Raw genomic sequence first — 22886 nt, 5'->3', positions numbered from 1 at the left:
ATGAGTTGTGCCTTAATTCAATAGTGCCATATGCCATGACTATTATACCTATATATACATAATTCTACACATCAGTACTTGGTGATTTTCACTATGGTGTTATCCTGCCACCAAATTGAACATCTACCATATCTAATATAACTCATATAAGAAACATACATACCACTCAATTATCAACAAATAGTAAACTCATCATCCGTTAGCATTGACTATATGCAATTATCAAGCACATCAACATAATAAATTCAACCAGCGCATCATCATCTATTATAGAATAATAATGAAAATTATGCCATGGTTGTAAACTCAATCGTGACACAAAAAAGATCTTCAGAAAAGAGAAATACTTTGATACTTACGAAGTAGATATGTGAAGAATATGAGAATTTGTGAGATTCATCTTCATTGTGGTATGCGTAAGATGAATGTTCTTGAATGGAGGAAATACAACTCTTAGTGAAGGCGCCTACGGTTGCCGCCAATGAAGAGTACAATTGCCGCCATCCAATGAAGGAACAAATGCTATTCCTTTTTTATTCTAAACCTATTGTTTTCCCTAGTAAAAGGTATTTTATCTTAAAAAGTTATTTATTTATTGGAAGTAGGATTAATATAGGTAAGATATATTAGTCTTATCTAACGCTCCGGAGGCGCCCCTTAGCATTTGCCTTAAAAAATACTATATTGTTTGAGTTGGTTTATACTACAACTCATTTTGGTAGATATAGCTTTCTTCCATCAAATACTCCTTCCTTGGATATTAATCTTCCTACTTCCAGAGCTTTTCAAATGAAAAAAAGGGAAATGGTTTCAACAATAATTAATTTAGTTAAGTTTCATAAGTTTGGATCATTAGGTAAAATGTTCTTTAAGTTTAATTTCAAATTGGAATAAGTTTAATTTTTTTTATTTGCTTAGATAATTTTTGAAATTGCAGAGAAAAAGAACACTCAACCAGACATAAAGGTTAAGATAAGGTAAATACACAAACAACTTTGGGAATATGTATCTAGGAAAAGAACTAAGATCACACATAGGAATTCAAAGATAAATGATTACTATATGTTGCCCTAAATTCAGGACACAACTATAAATTTTTCTGGTTGCCTATTTTGTGTAACAATTAGGGCTTAACATGAACAAAATAACTTGTGCACAATTTAGAGTCGATATCGTTGGAGTTTGCTTTATTTCTTAACATCCTGAGTCTAAGCTTAAAATAGTAGTTTGAATGCATAACAAGTCAAAATCAAACTTAATCGTGCTCGACTTAGAAGTTTGTGAGCTCTTAGTTATAGAAAAGTAAAATGTGCTTGTACGCGTACAGACATAGACACACAAACACAGGTCGGATATAAGTGTTAGTACCATTAATATTTTAGTGTGCTTCTTATTTGGACTGATTTACCAAGCGGAGTTATGAGTAGGGCTTTAACTCATATTATTCTTATCAAGCCAAGATAAGGGTAGATGGAAAAGTTAGTGGAAACTAATGTGAAAGAAAGAGGTGAGGAGAAAGACAATATAGAAAATTTTCTATGATTCTTGCTGCTCTTAAGATGGTCATATATTAAAAGTGATATGCAAGTTGAATGGCTAAATTTCGAGGTTGCATCAATATAGGGTATACGACAGAAGGAAATGTTCTGTTTCTGAATTTCACCTTCAACAAGGTTACATTTATTTATATAATATGTAATTTGAATTTAGAATAAGAATTTTTTTCTTTCTATCCAAAATATGTTTGCCTTCCTCATAGAACTGGGAGCATATCTACCTAGGGCTCACTAATTAACCTAATCGAATTATCTTTAAGATAGTCATATTTTAAAAGTGAGCTACAAGTGAAGTTATGAGATTGTCTTAAAGATTGCCATATTCTAAAAGTGAGAGTTAGAAAATTCAGGATTAAAAGGTGTGGGTAAAAGTTAAATATACTATATATTGAAGCTTTGATGTAACACTTACAAGGATTTAAGTACACCATTACCTATTTGTATTATGGATTAATGTAAAGTGCGATCATGCATAAGTCACATAATGTGACTCCCTATTTCAATATACATACAACATTTATTTGGTCCGAATTAAAGAATGTTGAAGAATAAGTCTTAAAATATATTCCAATTATAGTCCATTTTTCTCAATATCTAGTCTTTTCCAAAATAATTCTTATAATATTCTATAAAAATCTTTAAAAAAAAATGTTTATTGTTGGATAGTGATTGAAATAACCTTTCCGAAATGGTATTATACGCTCAACTTTGATTTAGAATGAAGAAGGTACAAATAAATTACTAAAACCAATTTCAAAAGATACCAGTTTTACTATTTGGGCTCCATTTCTTTCAAAATAAATCGAAATATGATAGTTACGTCGATTAATTATGCTTGTAATAATCAAATTAATTCGCTAATCATAATCGTTGCATACTATTAATGGATAATTTGCTAATGACACTAATTTAATCATAATTTTATGAGTGAGGAATTATCTGAAGTATTTTCATGGGTTTGTCATTAAAAAAAATCGGGTTTTGCAGGAATCTGAGGTTAGAATTTTATTACTTTTGGTGTACAAATGCTTGAACATAGCTGGAAGTTGACGATTGTTGGGCATGTTAGAATATTGCAATCGAAGTTTTGTTGGAATTAAGATTTTGTTGGAAATTAGTATTTGTAAATTTGAATTTGATTAGGAATTTGGTATTTTTTGGTAATTCGGGTTTCTTTGAGATCTATTTCTATAAATAGGATGATTAGGATCTATAATTATGAAAATTAAGATTAATAAAATGATAAATAGAAAATTTGATGGGAGTGTCGAAGTATGGGATATTAGTCTTTTATGCACGCGATGCATGCGATGATATTTTTAGGCCTAATTATTACTAAATAGTAAACAAACTGAAAATGCAAGTTAGTATTTAAGTTCACCTTCATTTTGTGAATAAGATTCTTTCATGTTCTTTTGATGTTGTTATTCATTTTTGTGATTTTGAATAGTTTTTTGTTTCTCAAGTCTCATATGCGCATGTTCTTTTATAATTAGTATGATGTTCTTTACTAAATATTGTCATGTTCTTTTGTTTTTGGTTTTATTCATTTTTGTAGTATATAATAGTTTTTGATTTCTCGCAGAAAAATACAAAATGTTGTAAAGTTTTAAGTTGTGAGAAAAATTATAAAAGATTGTTTCCCGAAAAAAAAAATAGTACATAAAAATTTTGTTTTCACATATTATCCTTTTTCTTAAGGGAGTAATATGTTCCTTTACTAATTAATTATGTACTGTTCATTTCATATAAATATTATATTATAATTTGACTTGTAATATAATTTTTTTACATAATTGGTGAAAAGTGGTTTATTCGTGGAAAATTGTGATAGTAATTTTTTAATTTAGATAAGAGTAGTTTTTTTTTTATCCACATGATGCATTAGTAGTTAAGGTGATAGACTAAAATTCCATCCAAATGGATCATGATGGATCGGTTTGGGTTATTTTTATTTTGAGAAATAAAACTTGTGCACTGCCTGTCTGATTTAATTTAGGAGGACTTTTTTTTAAAAAAAAAAAATCTTGCTTGTTAACCGCGAACAGCTGGTCCATATACTTATTTGTCACTTAAATCGGTGAAGAGTGAAGACCCATCAGATCAACAAAAAAACATTTCTCCAACTATTCATTCTCTCTCTCCTCTCACTGTATAATTTCAGTACTTTTCTAACTATTCATTCTCTCTCTCCTCTCACTACAAATCTACAACCTATATTTTGAAGGAACCTATTCATATTTGAAGGAACCCAGTTCATCCAAGTATGCAATATACAATAACAAAATCAGGCGTTTCAAGTCTTAAGGAGTAGATCTAATTTGCGAACAACATCAAAGAAATACATGCAACAGTAGATTTTCAAGTCAACATCAAAGAACAACATCAAAAAATCAAGCATTTCAATTCAAGTCTTAAGTAACAGTAGATCTAATTGGGTCGATTTTGTAACAAAGAAAGGTAATTTCTTAAATTATGAATTTCAGTAATTTTTCTATGATCCCAAAATTGTAACCGAATAGTATAATACAATTTCAGTTTTTTATTCCTTGTCTAACTTCTAAATTCTGATTTCATAAATTGATATTTAAGAATTTTCATCATTTTAACTTTTCTCCTTTTCTAAATGTTCACACTTTGAGTTTCAATTATATTTGAAATGAAATTTTAAGTTTTTCGTACACAATCTGATTTCGCGTGAAATGGTCATCATTTTTAATTTTTCTCCTTTTCTAAATTTTAACACTTTGAGTTTCAATTATATTTGAAATGAAATTTTAAATTTTTCATACACAATCGGGTTTTGCATGAAATGTTTTTCGCAAATTAATGTAAATTTTATTTTTCTGAAAATGGATTTTTGCAAAATTTGTTCACAAAAAGGTTTGATATTGTTTTGTTTTACAAAATTTATTTCTGAACATGGATATTTTGCAAAAGTTTTGGGCAAAAATTTTATACTGGAATTTTTTTTTAAAAAGAACTAAATTTTTAACTTTTTCATCAGTTTCATAAATAAATCAAATTTCATAGACGTCTTGCTTTATGATTTTATATGTAAACGAATCAAATTTAAGTCTAATTATATAAAAACCCCTTTTCAACTAATTACTATTATCTCCATTTTTTCAACTACATAACAGTCGACTAATGTGAAATAACTTTAAAGATTAAAAGAATTATGTACCTATTTGAAAGTTCGCAAATTGTTGATGGACAAGTGTGTGATATCACTGTCAAAATCTTATGTTTTTCTCAGATTTGTGTTTATAGGTAATTTTTGTGAGGATATAATTGTGAATGGTTATTGAGAACAATGATTTCTAAGTGAATTTTGTGAATGTTTTTGTATGTATTGACGTCATAGTATCTTAGTTTTAGTTTGTAAGTTAATTTTTAGTTTTTGTAAAGTTTCCTGATCATTTGAGTGATTAGCGTGATTTTTACAACGTGATTTTCTCAATTCTATGAGTGATTTGTAAAGTTTCCTCATATAAGTGATTTCTGAGTGATTGTTGAAAATTAATTTTCGGTGGCTTTGTTTGATCCCCATTTTGGTATTGAGATTCCTTTTGTAATTTAGAAAGGGAAGGGGGGGCAAAATAGTCAGTTCAAAAGAGGACACCGTTGCTTCCCCCTTCCCTTATGTAATAGAGATATTGCCAATAATGTTCTCGATTTATATAGTATAAATAAATACTCGTTGTATAATCTTTTTAATTAATCAAATTACAAAATTTGTTTAATAATTTCTAAATGGTAATATTACCGTTGGCTTCATTTTATTGTTGGGTTTCTTTGAGATCCATTTCCATAAATAGGATGATTGGGATTTATAATTGTGAAAAAAAAAAATTAATGAAATGATAAATAGAGATTTTAATCATGAAAATTGGGGAACGTTTGAAGTGTGGGATTAGGCCAATATTGATCTCTATTTATAGAAGATGAAAAATATCGCTGGTATGTTTCTCAGAATGTAGGGTTGTTGGCCTTACATTATTTAATGAAAATTAGCCTGACATACATACTTATAAAAAGTTTGGCAAAACATTGGGCTATATCTAAAGTCTTGGTTAATGTTAAGCTAAATTTTCTTTCAATTTTTAAAATTTTAATTTCACGAGCCGAGCCGAGCCTGGTTTTGTTCGTTTCGAGCTCGAGCCGAGCCTAAATTTTTCAGGCTCGACGAGCTTCGATCTCGAGCCGAGCTCGAACTCATTCACTCTCGAGCCGAGCCGAGCCTAGGTATGTTCGGTCTCGGTTCGGCTCGTTAACACCCATAGTTGCTGCCGTCAATAATAGTCCGCTTGTTTTCCAACCATAAGATAACAAAGGGGAAAGAAAGCATCAATGATTATGAACTCTATCAAACACTTAAAAACCATACAACAAGGCTCATATCATCAGGTTAGGTATCCTCTATTATTACGTATATAATACAACAGGCGTGCCAATGATGTGAACCTTTTGCTTAATACAATGGCCACTTTCCAGTGTCCTTATAATTCCTGCTACCACCACTGTCAACTCACATTCCTCTATCTAGTTCGCCGATGAGCAGAGGTCATCATCAGGCAAAAAAACCAAGTTAGAAAGGTTATTGCTCATACCCTACTGTTTGCTGGCATTGGTATGACGCCATCGAAGAAATCGCCAAAGTAGTTACGTGGTTCATGTACGAGTCTCGAGATGATGTCCCTTAGCGTGATGAGCCCTTCAAGACTCCCGTCTTCATCAACTACGTAGATGCGATGGATCTTTAGGGAATCAAGTGTGAGGATTACTTGCTTGAGAGTGTCCTCCTTTCGGCATGTAATCATCCCACTTAGTAGAGGTGTTGAGCCTTCATTGTGCTCTTCTCTATACTTGTTTGAAGCAAGCAAGAAATCCTTAGCAGTGATGGATCTGCACCAAGAGTTATGACATTACCTTCAAGGGAAAAAGATCATTTCACGAAAGATTATGCCTACCATCTCCCAAGGGGAATTGAGAAATTATTAATATAGTCTCGGACCATGTTTCAATGTTAGGGACCTACGTTGAGGCAAAAGGTGTCAGTTGACACACCAAATTAGAGAAAAGTTCTATTTACCATTTCATTGGGACCTAAAAAATAAGAAAATTTGTGTCTATTGCAGCCCCAAATTACCCATTCCATACCCTAAAAAAAAAAACCTAGGTCGACCACATTTGCTACATTCCAAAACTAAAATCCTTGTCAGCCACATTTTCTCCCATCCCTCATATCAATTAGTAATCACTCCTATGAAAAGAATGGTAACCATAATAATGTGAAGGGGAGATGTTGATCCTTGGGTATGCAGTAGAAATTTGCAGAAAGAGTTTAGGCCTTAACAATCATTTCTCCCCACATTTTGTTCACGCATTTCATCAAAGGGGTCAAAGAAAAGAGAAAGGGGCTGAACAAACAGTAGTACAACTATAATTTCAATTGAAGACGTATTTGACAACATACCTGCAATCCTTGTATATCTCTGGAGCAGTCAAAAGAAATTGAACATCTCTGATGCTAATATTGCCAACTGCCTTTTCTCCATCACGTTCGATAACAGGAATCCCACCGATCCCCTTTAATCTCATCAGTTTGAAGGCTTGCAGAACTGGTTCATCCTCATAGACCTATAAAAAAAACATCTAGTCAATGAGGAGAGTGCCCGGAAAGGAAGCCATTGCAATACTGGATATAATACTAGGCACCAAAAAGGCACAATTTAGAGGGAAATCTCATAGTTATCCTAATATGGTCCAAGAGGAATGTATTTATATTTTCTTTCTTTTGGTTTTTTTAGGGTGCTCCTAGTTCAGAAAAACCGAAACTCTTCTCCACATATATCACAACAAATGGGAAGCCTGGTTGAGAAAATTTCTAAATATCTATCAAATGAAAGGCTTCAGCTATATAGAAACTAGAGCAACCTATAACAAGGAAAATGTAGATCTAACAAGATATCAACAGCAGTGCAATTTGCTATGGATATAATATACTTCTAGACTGTAAGAACCACTAACCCTGACTACTTGCTTAGGTTTCATCAGTGGAAGACCAAGCTCAGAAAGCTTCTTGGTTCCGAAGTTTTCAAACCAATGAAGGCCGGCGCACTCAGCTAACATATGGATAACAGCAGATTGTGTGATGATATTCTCAACCTTTGCACCACCAACTACAGGAACACCTTTCATTTTGTACTTTGAGAGCAGGAGCAAGACAGTCAACATAGAATTTGTATCTTGCAAGGCCAGAAATGGAGCCCACCGGAATGTACCCGAAATATCCCGAACCTGTTATTATTGATGTTAATAGATGTAAGAATACACTGACATCTGTAAGCCATCCAATAAATGAAATTTGACAAGATTCACCGTAGTTTTCTTATACAGCTCTGAAGCAGTAAGTGCCCCAAAGAAATTTCCAGAAGTAATTGCAGCTGATCTTGGACTCATGCTTTCTACTTTTGTTGCCCGATTCATTTCGTTTGTGCAAACTGCAGCCACACTGCTATTGCTCTTCGGAGAGGGGATTATTCTGTTGGATTCATCATCTTCCGACTGCCAGAAAAATCATAACAATTCTCAGTAGACAATCAGTAGAATTTAAAAAACATTACCATCTCCGCCCAACCCCCACAGTTTAATCACACCTTTATAACCATCAAACTAACTACATACACCCCAATGTCTATAATGAGGCTCCCACCACAAAATTTTTTTCTTTGGGGAGGGCAAACGTTAGATATACACAACCTTACAATTACACAAATGCTCTTTTAGACTTGCACTTTCGAATACAAAGAGATGGCTACCATTAGATTCTTGATCTAAAAGGCAAAGCTTAGGCATATATCATCTTCACAGATAATAAGTTCTTTTTTATGCCACATTTGGTGGAGTCATTTGCAATTAGAAAGTTTGAATGTTCACCCATGTAAGAATCTTATAACTTAAAGAAAATGAAATGCAATAGAAGCAAAACCCTCAACCCCTCCTCCCAAACGGCCACACCTACAATCAACAATAGGCAGGGCATACAGGTAGAAAGTATTAAACTGTTTCCAATTACTCTTAAGCAACACACGGCAGAATTATAAAGGACAACACTAAATCCATTCACCACATAACCAAGGTGAAGTAGCATGAAAAGAAATAAAGAATACATAACAATATGGAGGAAAGGTTACCTAGTTAGCTAAGACAAATCAGGGTGAATTTGAACTGTTCTCAAGTAAATAAATGCACAATTGCACAAACATACAAAAAAAGATAGAATTAAATTGAAGAAATCACATCTAAAAAGCAGTGAAATCGTAAGTGTTCACAGACCAAATCCAACAATCATTAATAAAAAAGCAACTTAGATTTCAGAAATTTGAGCTAAGAGTTTAGCTAACCTGATGCAGTATCCAAACAGCTATTCCAGCAAACTCCACGATCCCAATATATCTCTCAATCCAAGTAGCATCATCCGACGCCTCAACATCAACAACTGGCACACTAAGAAGTTTATGCTGAGAGAGTATGCTAACAGCCTCTGCCAAGCTGCAATCTGATCTTATTTCAACTGCATAAAAATATAAAATACAGTTTTCCAATATTAGCTATAACACAACTACCGCACAGATATTAAATTTCTAAACAACCATATATGAAGAATGCTGATGTCTTTAATAGGTGGAACTTCAACTGTCAAATTTAACAGGAAATATGAACTATCCGTCCTAGCATACTCTATCGTGGTACATCACATCTACGATCAAACTGGATGTTATCATTAAAAACTATGAGAAATTAAACCAAAATCTCAAAAAAATTACAAAACAAACAGCACATCAGTTATTCATCAACCGATTTCGGATTCAGATGATGCTTTTAAGAATGTAAACCCCAAACTGAAGTTGATCATGTAAAATACTTTTATCATTCTTCATAATACATAGGTGCAAGGGACGTCTAATATTTACAGGTACAAATAGTAACGATCAGACTTGGAAGGCATTCTGTTGAGTTTTGCTAAACTCATTGGAACTTACAAAGCTTATTGTATGACTTATATTTCCTGAAACTTAAATTTTCAAGGTCGAGAAAACACACCCTTAGTAATCTATTTTCTTAATGAAGGTAGAAGATTTCAATCATCCAGTTAATAATGTTATTAAAATAAAAGATTAGAAAGAAAAATAATTGAAGAATAATCCCAAAATTCGGGAGACCTCAGAGTAGTCCCATAGTATGTAAATACGAACTTGGAATACTTTCATTTTGCGTATTGATGACAAAACAGTCATGAATGTTCATCCTAGAATGCAGTCATTTTCTCTCAAATTTTGTGAGATATGTTCTCTCGTTCTCATTGCCTGAAATGTGCCTCTAGGACACCTTTAAATAAGAGAGAAAACTGTCCGTTGCTAAAGGACAATGACTCAGCCTTTTACACAAATAGCAGATCAGTCTAATGGATCACAACAGGACCAAATTACATCAATTCCCTAGTACAACCTACTCCCTCCGTCCCAATTTATTTGCTACATTTTGCCATTTAGGTGTGTCCCAATTTATTTGCTACATTTACAAATATTTCCATATATAGTACATAGGTCCCACACTTTATTTACAAATTTGCCATCACTCCCTCCTTGTTTTTGTAAATCTTTCCATATATAGTATGTAGGTCCAACAATTTACCTATTTGCTTTTTTGTTAATTCTTGTTATGACAATGGTCCCCACTCCCTCCTTGATCTTTGTGATAAAGTAAATGTAGCAAATAAATTGGGACGGAGGGAGTAGTACAGATTTGCAGAGAGAATCAACCTAGAACATGGTGCATTACCACATTTCTTTTTAGACACTATTACATAAACTAAGCACACACTAATTTTAATTAGCAGCTAACCTAAGCTCCTTGCTCAATACGTATATCAATGCACAACTTTAATTATTAATATCTTTAATTTTCAATTAATAGAATAGCAAAAAGTAAATATTTTTAATGCCTACATTGATAAAAAAAAAATCAACAAAATGTTACCTACTAAATAATGTTTTTCACAATATAAAAAACTCCCTTCATCCCCCAACATTCCAACAATCACCTCTTTGCTTTCTTATAAACATATATTTGACAATTAATATCTATAATTACATATTTTATAATCATAACAAATTGATATTTTCTAACAAAATCTGACATAACTATATCTATTATTATAAAGTATTAGTAAATAGTGAGGATTTACTATCTAAAGTTTATAAGGTTTTTGACTTTCAATAAAGCAAACCGATAATCTTTTGAGATGAAACTTGAAAGGAGTAATATTATAGAATAAAATATAAAAATCACACTGTAGCCCATAAAGCTGATCAACCGTCAACCATCTACGGACAAAAAAAGTGATGATCCACCACCAAACTGATCAAAATTTAATGTAAAATCAATAACATACAGAACATAGATAATCAAACATGGCAAATTAAACCACTCATAATGAATTAATGATAATGATATTAATACATGTGCAGCTTTGATCTACTCGTGATTTTGCTATAAATATCTAAGTGGTTACCATGCTAAAAACATACTTCATTAAACATTACTTACACCTTAAGAACTGCATATATCAAAAGCGTAAGAATTAAAAAAAGAAAGGAAGAGAGATAAAAAAAAAAGTACCTTGTGAAGCAGAAGCAAGAGGGAAAGAAGAAACAGGAATACTCTCAAAACAAGCGTTAAGTTTATCAGTAGGACTAAGTTGTGGCTCTTGATTATCCCAAAGATCTTCAACTCTTCTTCCTAATTTCGCTTCTGGACTCGATATTTCCATCCCACTTTTCTCAAATTCACCATTATTATTTTCCATTTTCTTCAACTGTACTTCCATTTTTGAGATCAATTATTTTCCTTAAAATTATCCTCTAATAATTACAAAAGACAACAACAACTGAATGATTGATGATATAATATTATAGTTTTATGATACTGACGTATCCTAACACTTATTTGTATGCAGCGGAGGTTTATCCTGTGTGTTGAGTTGTTTGGGGAATAAGATGAGATTGATCATATGGGAAGATCAGAACCGTGGAAGTTAAATGATTGGAATTGGATTTGGTCAAAGTGGAGTGAAAGAAGTGAAAGAGTGTTGACGTGTAATTGTAATAAAGCTTATCCATTTAGATATGTCCGGATTTTGATGGGCGCCACTAGAATGACTAGGTACAAACACTCTTGTTCATAAACTACAGTGTCCATTCACCCACAGCAATTCTCGGCGGTTTTTTTTGGTTTTTAGTTTACACATGTTACTTCTAAATAGGGGACAATATATTTTTTTATGGACAAATGTACTTATTTTCATATATGGAATTTACAGAACATGAAAAATGAATTAGCGTTTTCCCAAGTTATTGCTAGAAAAAAAAATGTTTTCTTATGATAGTAAATTCGTAAGTACATTTTATATTGTTTCTATAAGTAGTTTTTTTTTTTTTTTTTTTTTTTTGAAAAAAGGCATGCATATCATAGATAATTAAAGAGTTGCAGGTCTAAAGACCCTATTACAATCCGCCATAATAATATCAGTACATAAGTTTGGTGGTTCAGCAAGATTCCTAAGAACATTACAATCCCAATCTATGGATCTGCTATCTTTCGCCAGAGCGTCTGCAAGTTGATTTTCATCACGCCTCACGAACTCGAACCTCACACCTTGGAATTCCTTTTTTACTTCCCTGCAAATATTCAAGACACACGCATACTCATCATTTATAATCTGATCTTGGGAGATGGAGGATATAGCATTCCGGCAGTCTGAGCATATAACAACAAGGGGGCAGTTTTCCCGGCGAGCCATATGAAGCCCTTCCACTATTGCAAGTAATTCGGCCATTTTAGCATTAACAGTGAAAACTTTCTTTTGAAAACCCGTAACCCAAATCCCATGGTTAGTTCTGAGGCTACCCCCAAGACCCGAGGGTTCTCTAGGGGAGGAGAAGGAAGCATCGACGTGAATGGTCGTCCAGGGGGAGGGGAGGTCTTTGAGTGAGTAACTAGGTGGGGGGGGAGGCTGTGACGGCCGTGTGGCAAGGGTGGCAGGAGTTGAACTCCCCGATGACAAAGACGGATCTCCTTATGGTCATGGTGGGTAATGGGAAGGGATTCCCTTCAAATAGGTGCTTATTACGATTTTTCCAAATTTCGTGGCAAATGCAGGGGAACACTACTCGCCCCCTTACTCCATTGTAAACCATATCACTTTCCAGGTTGTAGGTGCACCAATCATGAAGGTCGTTTAAATGTTGCCCGGTATCATGGGGGATCAGGTTCCAAACATCCTTTGCCCGGTCACAGTCTCGGAGAACATGAAGGTTATTCTCCTCAAAGGAGTCACAGATGTTACAAATTGGGTTATGGACTATATGCCTAGAATGAAGCATTTTTTGAGTGGGGAGGCGTTTATGCCAAATCAGCCATAGGAAAATTTGATTTTGGGAGGGAGATTGCCATTCCAAACCCAAGAAGTGTCTGTTGTGATTTGATGTGTTTTCATGGTTTCACATAAGAATGCTTTTTTCAGGGAGAACTTATTTTCCTCCACCAGGGATGAGAAGGGCATGTCATGATGATTCGTGGGTTTCCATAATGAGCTAAATAGGTATTGAAAAATTAGGAGAGGGATTTCAATTGAGAAGGTTATCCCATCCCAGTCCCCCTGGTTCCATACCTCCCGAACGCTTGCGTTCAGTTCTCTAGATGTGAGCGGCCCCGTCACAAATTCTCTAATAGGTCCTATCCCTAGCCAATTATCTTCCCAGAAGGACACATTCCTACCAGATCCTAGATTCCATTCACAACTATTTTCAAGAATGTACCACCCCCTACCCATGCTCTGCCATACTTGAGACCCCCGGTTAAAGTTGGTGATTTTGTTCCTATGAACATATTTTGATCGAATACAGTCTTGAGCTAGGTTAGGTGGGCCATGACACATTCTCCAACCTAGTTTAGCCATGAGGGTTTTATTAAGAATGAGGTGATTCCGTATCCCAAGGCCTCCAAGTCTCTTTGGGAGGAACGTTTGTTCCTTAGCAACTAAGTGCATTCTATTTCTCCCTTCCTTCTCCCCCCACAGAAAGTTGTTACAGATTCTATCTAAGTCAGCCAACGTTGTCAAGGGGAAAAAAATTTGCTTGCATGTAATAGTTCGAGATTATATTTAAAGTGGAGTTAATTAAGACAGCGAGCCCGACCCTAGACATACAGAAACTTCGTTTTCCAGTTTGCAAGCCTTTTCCTAACTTTATCCACCACAAACTGAACCTCCCTTCTCCTGGGTCTCTTATGAGAGATAGGTAGCCCAAGGTACATACATAAATTATCAGTTTTTTCCACTTTCATGAACAACTCTTGAAGGTGAGTAGGGGTGTTAGGGGAGAAGATCAGATTAGCTTACTTTTTTCCTCATTAATTTTTTGCCCCGACTCCTGGCTAAACTTTTGGAGGACATTCCTTACCGCAAAAGCCGTTGATTCATCTACCCTCCCAAACAACAGCAAGTCATCCGTGAATAGGATATGGGAGACCGGGACTTTTTTCCTACCCACCCAGAATGGAGTCCATTCTTTTTTTTTTCTCACACGCAAGACTATAAGTAGTTCCTATGTTATAGATCACGATAGAGTGGTCATTGGAGAAGAAAAGTATTGGATTTTTTTTTTAATTTACTAAATGTCACAAATAACATTCATGGATTTTTATAATAAAGAATCAATAGTAGTGACATTAGTGGGAAATTTTTCCCTACATATTGTTGGGAATAATGAATATGTATTGTGGGAGATTTTTTTTTTTCAAGAGGTACATGGATGAGTGTTTAGTGGAACCCGAGACTTTGGTTAAGGTGAATGATTGTTCAATAAATTACAAATTTGCATATGAAAAGTGAATGATTGTTCTCTGACATGAACAAGACTAGGAGGAACTAAGCAATCAACTGATCAAGACTCGTATAATCCACATCTTTTGTGGCAAACTGGCAACGATACCATTACACACCCTCTTAATGCTCTTATACATAGAAATTGACGGGTGCATGTTGCCTATTTAGCTAGCATAATGGATTAATGGTCGAGTATTTGCTTCGAGTTTGTCATTTGTATGTTAAATGATGAAAAGGAACCTAATCCAAATAAATATATCCTATCTTTTTTGTGGATATAATTGTGTGTTTATACTTCAAGTTTGATCTTAGAAAGGGGAACAAGGAGAAATTCTTCCTAGAATGAGTTTAGTGAGATTTGAACCCTCGACTCGTATCTATAAATCGTAAAGTTAGCCAACCACTCTATCCTCCTTATCTTTCCTAACAATAGTACAAAAGACAAAATACTCCTGTCAATTAACGGAATGGTACAATTGAAACACACATTAATGTTCATGAATACTACTTAAATATATATAAAAATTAGCATATATCCAAAAAAATAATTACATTAGTACACGTACAATAGAAAATAGACCATTTTTCATTATAGACCTTTTGAATATACTACTTTTAGCGAGAAACAAGTTCCTATAACTTTTATGGTAACTTTACATTTATTTATTTTTTTGTGGGAAACAACCTTACTCTATCTTCCGGCGTTGACTTGACCTACTTTAATCTCCCATGTGCTCCAAATGTGCATTAGGTTTTTATACTCTTTTGAGAAGAAAATGGAGGGGAAATGATGGAAAAAGGAAAAACCCGGCGCACATGGGACATCGATAAAGCCAAAAATATGTGGGTCAAAGCCTGAAAATAAGATAAGGTAGTATCTTGGAAAAAAAAATTAAAAATTCAAGTTACTAAAAAAATTATAAAAAATTATTTCTCGCAAAAATTCATATATAAAAGATATATTTTGATAAATTATCCTATACAAGTGAACACAACACTTTATTTTGTGTTACAAGTCCATTAGTTGCATACGTGTACCATAATAAGCTAACATTTTTTTTTTCTACTACGAGGAGTATCCCACCGCCTTCAACGAATGGACTAATTTCTTGCGGAAGTTTGCATGGGTATCATAGGGATACATCACTAAAAAATTAAACTAAAGTATTTTTTAAAAATAAAATAAAATAGAAAACTAAAGTACAAAAGAAAATGAGAAAAACCGAAAATAAAGAAAAACCAAATCGAGCTTCACAAGGAAGCGCTACAGAGAAGCTTCTCAAAAAACCTAAACTAAAAAAGATCGCAAAAATATAAGCTTGTCAATTAAAGCATTTGGGCAACCACCACCACACGGCGACAAGATTTGGGGACGACGATAGCGAAAGTCGATCGAGGGTGGATCCAGGATTTTAGTCCAATATACGAGAATTTTTTTTAAACATATAATATTGCATAATAGTACCCACCAAAAAATTATTTTATTTAATCACAATCTAACAATTCTTCTAAACAAGCTCTTACAATTGTTCTCGTCGAGTTCTCATATTCTGAAATTAATTTTCATTGAAAATTTTTATTAGATCATATATTTATCAATAATTTTACGATCTAATAACAATATAATAATATAATTCATATTGTAAAGCCTCAATTACAAATTATAGGATTACAAAATTTTCCAATTTCAAAGGAAAGAACAATTACCAATTATGAAAGAAAAAGTAGTAAGTCACTAAGAACAAAAGAATTAAAGAAACATCCACTGACATTATAAAATGAAAATTTGAAAAAAAAAGCACCAATTAGGAAAGAAGAGTGTTACGAAAATTTGTGAAAGAAACATCAATAAAAAGCGAAAACTTTTTTTTAAAAAAAATAAAGGACTCACTTAAATAGTAAGTCACAACTATCATCTATTACTTTCGACACTGCACTCCACATTCAGGTTAGGCATAGTTGAGTGAGTCTCGCCACCTGCTCCTTAGGTTGAGTCAGTAGACAATAGACTATAAAAGACTGTAGAAGATGATGGCCTGGGTCACGCCGCATCAGAGAATTAGAGTGTGGAATGAATCAAGTTTTCTCTAAACACTCTTTTTCACTTTTTAGAAATTAGATTTAAATTTTGCTTTTTGGGAAATTGGGCCATTTAATAACCTAGAGTCCTACACTAGGAGGCTCCTAATTGAGTAAAGATGTTGAGTTGTGCGCTTTGGACTGTATAATTAGTAAAAGTAATTTTTTTATTCGAAAATAATGGTGTAGTGCCCAGTCCATCCAAGACTTCACGTCGGTTCACCTCTGAAGTCGTTGTTCGAGCTGTCGATAAAAGAGCGAGAAGGACAGATCGCTTCATGAAACCTCGTAAAGGCGGAAAGATCTCGTTGCCGTTGCAAGGAAAGCGCCACTTGTCTGAGGGAGCAAAGGAGGGAAAAGAAAGAGGGTTGTGGAAGTGCTAAGAAAGAGGGCGTGAAGCGAGAAGGAGGGCGGTGGAGGGGCATAGAAATGGTGGTGAAAAGATCAGGGGTATTCTAGAGAGAAGGGGGAGCACTTCTAGATCTCTATAAAAACTTTTCGTAATTTCTTTACGTCTTTGCGATTTTTGATATGAAAAATCGAGGGTTTTGATGGTCTCTCACTTATAAATATTTGTGTTTAATTAAGACTTTTTTTTTGCAATGAATTACCTGTGGACTTTTAAGCTTCCATTTTATGGTGGAAAGTGAAAACTTGAAAAGGAAAAGGATGATTACATGCGTGGAAAGCTGGAAGCTTTTTTTTAGGGGAAAGACTAGAAGTTGTAAAGCCTTTTCATCGTGTTTATTTTATTTAATATTTCCCCTTTGACACAATTAACTAGACCAACTTGGAATACGAGCCCTACTTCATTAGAAAACTGCGACATACTTTTCCTCTTTTCTTTGTATATTTTTGTTTCTCGGGATAATACAGAGCTTATTCATTTCTAAGGTATGCTATAGATTATATAATTTTTTCTTTACTTGAAGAAAAATAAAGTTAAAAAAACTTTAAATAAACTATAAAATCTAAAACAAAAAATACTATTGAAAAATTTATATACGGGATGGTTTGAAGAAAAGACATATAATCACATATGTTCGCTGCACCTCTTACGTTCTTCACATTATGAGCCCTAAAACTCTCTTGATTATTTTTTAAGAATTCCAATCTTTTGGCCTCCATCATCGTAAAACCATTAACTAAAATTATTGTTGGCATAACTATCCTATGGGAAAGTAATATGGTAACCGCTTCTCTGCGACGATCCTGCATTTGACACCGAAAGAACTCCCTCATAGTAAGCCTATCCCTTTTTTTATCAGTTGGTAAGCTTTTGTCTCTGTGTGAGACGTCCACTCAGTATCCATCCTCACCATATGGAAATATAAGAGGATATTGCAAGGGAAAATAAGATAAATGAAATCCGGATATCTATCTTAATCTTCCGCTCTTCGTCTCAACAATGATATCTCTTTTATCTGCACTGTCAATATCGCTAACTATTAAGGCAACAATTTGAGATGTTGTTGGTAAGTTGTATTTCCTCCCATCCGAGTCTCTTTCTTTTTTGGCAATTCAATATTCTTATTGAAAACCGAAAAAGAAGGTAATAATACAACCTATCACCTAATGTAGACTCACAAGACTCAATCCCCCCCCCCTCTTCTAGGAAGGGTTTGAGGACAAAACCTCCGAAGGCCAACAACTTCAACAAACACTCTGAACAAGCTTAGAGGAGAAGAAACCCCCAAATATTAGGAGACTACATCAAAACCAAAGCAAGAGCAACAACACTAATCAAAATTACAATAAAAGACTCTGAACTAAGGACTGATAATATAAACCCTACCAGCAACACTAAATACAATATTTTTAACTATTTGATGAGGGGTGATGAGAGTGTTGTCAAAGATTTTCATGTTTCTTTGAATCCAAATATGATACACACTCATTATAAAAAAAACATATTGTATAACTGGAACATCTCTCCAATCTTTCTATGAAATTTTGCATCCATATCAATCTCACTCCTATGTTGATAATTTCTAGTAAAATCTAGCAGTTGTAGCCAATCTTTCCAGACAGTAGCACTATAGTTGCATTGGAGAAATAGATGCTCTTGAGTTTCCCTATCTGTATTTCATATAACACATATCTGATCTACACATGTACCCTATTGGACTAATTTTGAGCATATAACACATATATGATCTACATGTGTACCCTATGGGACTAATCTTGACTTGGCAGCAAGCCTTCCATGCAGCAGATCTATGTAAGGAAGATAGCTTTTGGTGTAGCTTTACTCTTAAACACAATTCTTCTCCAAGAAACCTTAGGAACATCTCCTTCTAAGCTCCAACAAAGCTTTTTAATTGAAAGTTTATCATTAAGCACATATTATTGACAAGTTGCAGCATTAGTAACCAGATTTCTTACTTCCAAAATCTTCTGCATTGGCCATGAAACTCTTTGAGGAATATTCATGGTCCAAATATCAACATGCTTAATGTAATAAGCATGAATCCACCTTATCCACAATCTATATTGTTTATCAGCTAAAGCCCAAAAGAGTTTAGCTATAGCTGCTTTGTTCTAGATTATAATCTCTTTAAAATTTAAAGCACCACAAATGTTTTTTTTTTTTTTTAACCAGTAAGAAGAGAAATATATAAGCTCAACAATGCAAATACACTCTAAAACCTCCAAGATCAGAACAAACCAACTAGGTTGGACTCTTCTTCACAAGGAGGCTAAACATAGCTAGTTACATCCAATTACACACTGCTACATAGGCTTTCCCACCAAACACTATCTCTACTGTTCATCCTCTCAGGAATATGAGCTTTAATTCTACAAATAACATCTCTTCTAATTTTTTCAAAAACACTTCTTGGATTGTTAACTTTAGCATTCCAAACAATATCATTTCGAGTATGCCAGCACCACAAATGTTCTTATTACAAAGAGTATCCCAAGAAATAAGACTTTTCCTAGAATTAGCATTAAGGCCTGTCCACAAATAAATTCTACAAGCAGACTGGATTACTTTTAGGAGCTCTTTAGAAAGGACAAAGATCTGACACCAGTATAACTGGATCCCCTAAAGAATATAAGCAACTTATTGAGCTCTACCTTCAAAAGAAAGTTTATTTGCATTCCAGGCTTTGAGTCTTGTTGTGATTTTTGCTAGAAGAGGTTTACAATCATTATAAAACAGCTTCCTGGAAGCTAATGGCACACACAAAGATTTAAAGGGAAAGGTACCAAGAGGCATGTGTAAGATCTCAAAGAGAAATTGAGTTTCATGAGTAGTAACCCCAACAAAGTAAGCATTAGCTTTTATCAAGATTAGCTGCTAGCCGAGAAACAACATAAAGTTTTATAAAAGCTTCAAAGAGTAATTGCATTGAGTTAGCATGATCAGCTTTAACAAACATCAAGAGGTCATATGCAAACATGAGATGAGTTACACCGAATTTTGCATATCTAGGGTGAAACTTGAAGTTAGTATTATGCTGCAGATTTCGTAAGCATCTTGAGAGGTATTCCATACAGATGGTAAAAAGAAAAGGAGAAAGGGGATCTCCCTTCCTTAGCCCTTTTTTAGAATGAAAGTGAGGACTGGGAACACCATTTATAGGATTGAATATGACACTGTAATGACACATATCATAATTCAAGAAACAAATTTGGGTGGAAAACCCCGATTCAACAAGCATGACTCTAAGGAAATGCCATTTGACAGAATCATAGGCTTTGCTTAGATCAATTTTAATAATATATCTAGGGCTAATGTTGTTAGTTGTTTACCTTTTTATAAGCTCTCTAGCCAACAAAATATTGTCTGAAATGGTCATGTTAGGAATGAACCTAGCCGAGATTTATCAAAAATATCTACCATAATCTTCAGCAGTCTCATAGTAAGGATTTGTGCAATGATCTTGTACAGAATTGTATATCAGGCAATAAGCTTGTATTCCTTAATTGAAGAAGGATGAGCAACCTTAGGAATCAAAGTGACAAGGGTATAATTAATATCATCTAGTAAAGTGTCAGTTTTAATGAACTCTCTGATTGCAATAAAAACTTTATCCTTGATTATATGCCAATATTTCTTGAAAAAGTAACTATTAAAACCATCAATGCATGGGGCTTTGCCATCAATACCTGCCAAAGCCAAGTCAACCTCAGCCTGAGTAACCTGCTGAATTTAGCTTCGCACAGCTTCAAGTTTTAGTCGAGCTCTAGCTCTCACTATAGAAATATCCACTCCTGGAAGTTGAGTGGCAGCATTAACTAATAAATGTTCATAAAACACAACACTTCAGTCTGAATATCATTGGTGTGAGTAAGCTTGATACCCTGAGGATTGTATTGAACATCAATGCTATTTTTTTGCAAATCTTTCTTTCATAGATTGAAAGAAAAAATGATTGTTACTTACACCAAGCTTGAAGCACTAGACTCTTCATTTTTGTCTATACGCACTCTCTTCAACAACAATAATTTTTTTTAGTTCTTTAATACAACCAGCTTCATGAGTAAATAAATCTGCCTTAAATTCGTTAGTAGAAATTTGAGTTTAGACAATACCAAGCTGCTCTTTACAGTGAGCTATTCTAGCGTCACTAGTAGAGAAAGGCCCATTTGTGTTGGACTTGGGAGCCCTATTTGCGTGTCCGACGGCACAAGTCTCAACGCAGATGGCATATAAGTAATCTGCGTTGTATGGGGAAACGACGCAGATGTTTTAGCTATTTGTGTCGCACGTTGTATACGGTGCGACGTAGATGGCTCACCCCAGCCAAACAAAGCAGCCTGGAATTTGCGTCACACCCAGTGCCATATGCGATGAAAATTCACTCCTCAGCGCCACAGGGCAATTTGCATCGCACATAGCCCAGTGTGTGACGCATATGCTGGATTTGCGTCGCACCCTGGTCTATGTGTGACGCAAATTGCCTCCCCAACCCCACATGGTTGCAGTGTGGATAGACGGAGAATGTGCGTCGCACGTAGCCCAGTATGCAACGCAAATCCAGCATCTGCATCGCACCTTGGGCTATGTGCAACGCAAATTGCCTGGCATCTGTGTCGCACCTTGTGCCATGTGTGATGCAGATGTGGGTTTTCTTTTTTTTCATTTTTTTCCAGCTTTTTTTGTTGGTTTGTTTCTATATTACTAAACCTCATGATTCAAAACTAAACAAACATTTATATTAACAACTGTGAGCGAAAAATTCGGCAGAGTCTCCTTTGTAATTTAAATAACCCAAGAAATCATTGGGGAAAAGTTATATATATAAACAAAACCTATTTCAATACATCTTAAACCATCTCAAACAAGCAACCAATGTTGCAATAATCAACCAATTTAACCAATATAATGTACAATTACTACAAACACTAACAAGTTATTTGGTCGTTTCTTCTTGAACAAGCCGTACAAAGTGTTCCGTAAAAAGGTCTTTGAGTTCATTAATATCATCTATGGAGTATGGCTCAAGACTTGAAGGAAAATCCTATAATGCTATTTTTATATTTTTACCTACTTTTATTAAATTTTGATCATTTATTTCCATATTATGTTGTATATAATAATTAGCTTAATTAGTTTTTTTATATAGGAAAAAAAAAAAGAGAATTACAAAAGTTGCTTCCATCTAAGTTGCACGTGAGAAGAATTAAACACAACAATTACAAGAAGACTCCAAGGAAGAATACCAAAAGGTTGAGAACTCTATTTTCCAAAACAAAATGAGCAACCGAGTTCTCCAATTACCCTCAACAAATTCAATCCTTTCCACCGCAATTCAAGAAAAACAAGATAAAGTCAATCTTATTTCATTTTATCATTTGGCAGCATTTTTTTTATCCCAAACATTGAATATGTTTATGGGTATAGTGGTTAGCAGCACGAGGGAGACCCGAGACTGCGATATTAGGGAGTGATTGAAGACGAGTATTCTATATGCCGACGGAGCAATTGAGTGCAGTGAGTCCTTTATTCATCCTAAATCTATGAATTTCTTTATTCTTTCATCCCTATTATCTAGTATTTATGGTTGAACTCATTTGTTTCTACTTGGTTTAAATTGGATGGAATTTCAGTTTTGTGATTCTTATTAGTTTAGTCTACTTGAAATGACGCTGAGTTTTTCATGATTTATTACTGAGTTTTAACATTTATTCAATTCATATTTTTGTTGGTTATTTAATAAAAGTTCAATCTTTATATTTGTGATAATGCACGATTACGTTTATGAAGTATTAGGCTATGCTAGATTACTACTTGACGTGGTGTTAAGTACTCGTTTAGATGGAATAACTTAATATTGTTAAAGATGAGC

The 22886-nt window shown here is 34.1% G+C and overlaps 1 protein-coding gene across 1 annotated transcript; it reads right to left on the bottom strand.

Moving 5' to 3' along the window:
• Positions 1-5893: 5893 nt before the first annotated feature.
• LOC104893482 (SNF1-related protein kinase regulatory subunit gamma-1) lies at positions 5894-11556 on the bottom strand. The gene is made up of 6 exons (XM_010679583.4): positions 11244-11556; positions 8966-9135; positions 7941-8126; positions 7590-7859; positions 7036-7199; positions 5894-6464 (listed from the first exon to the last, which is right to left on the bottom strand). The coding sequence occupies exons 1-6, from the start codon at positions 11449-11451 to the stop codon at positions 6164-6166; spliced, it is 1299 nt and encodes a 432-aa protein (XP_010677885.1). The 5' UTR covers positions 11452-11556; the 3' UTR covers positions 5894-6163.
• Positions 11557-22886: the final 11330 nt, after the last annotated feature.

This window comes from Beta vulgaris, chromosome 5 (assembly GCF_026745355.1).
Source record: "Beta vulgaris subsp. vulgaris cultivar EL10 chromosome 5, EL10.2, whole genome shotgun sequence".
NCBI classification, from domain to species: domain Eukaryota; kingdom Viridiplantae; phylum Streptophyta; class Magnoliopsida; order Caryophyllales; family Amaranthaceae; genus Beta; species Beta vulgaris.
The sequence above is the reverse complement of the archived record's forward strand: the minus strand, read 5'-3'. Positions and strand labels throughout refer to the sequence as shown.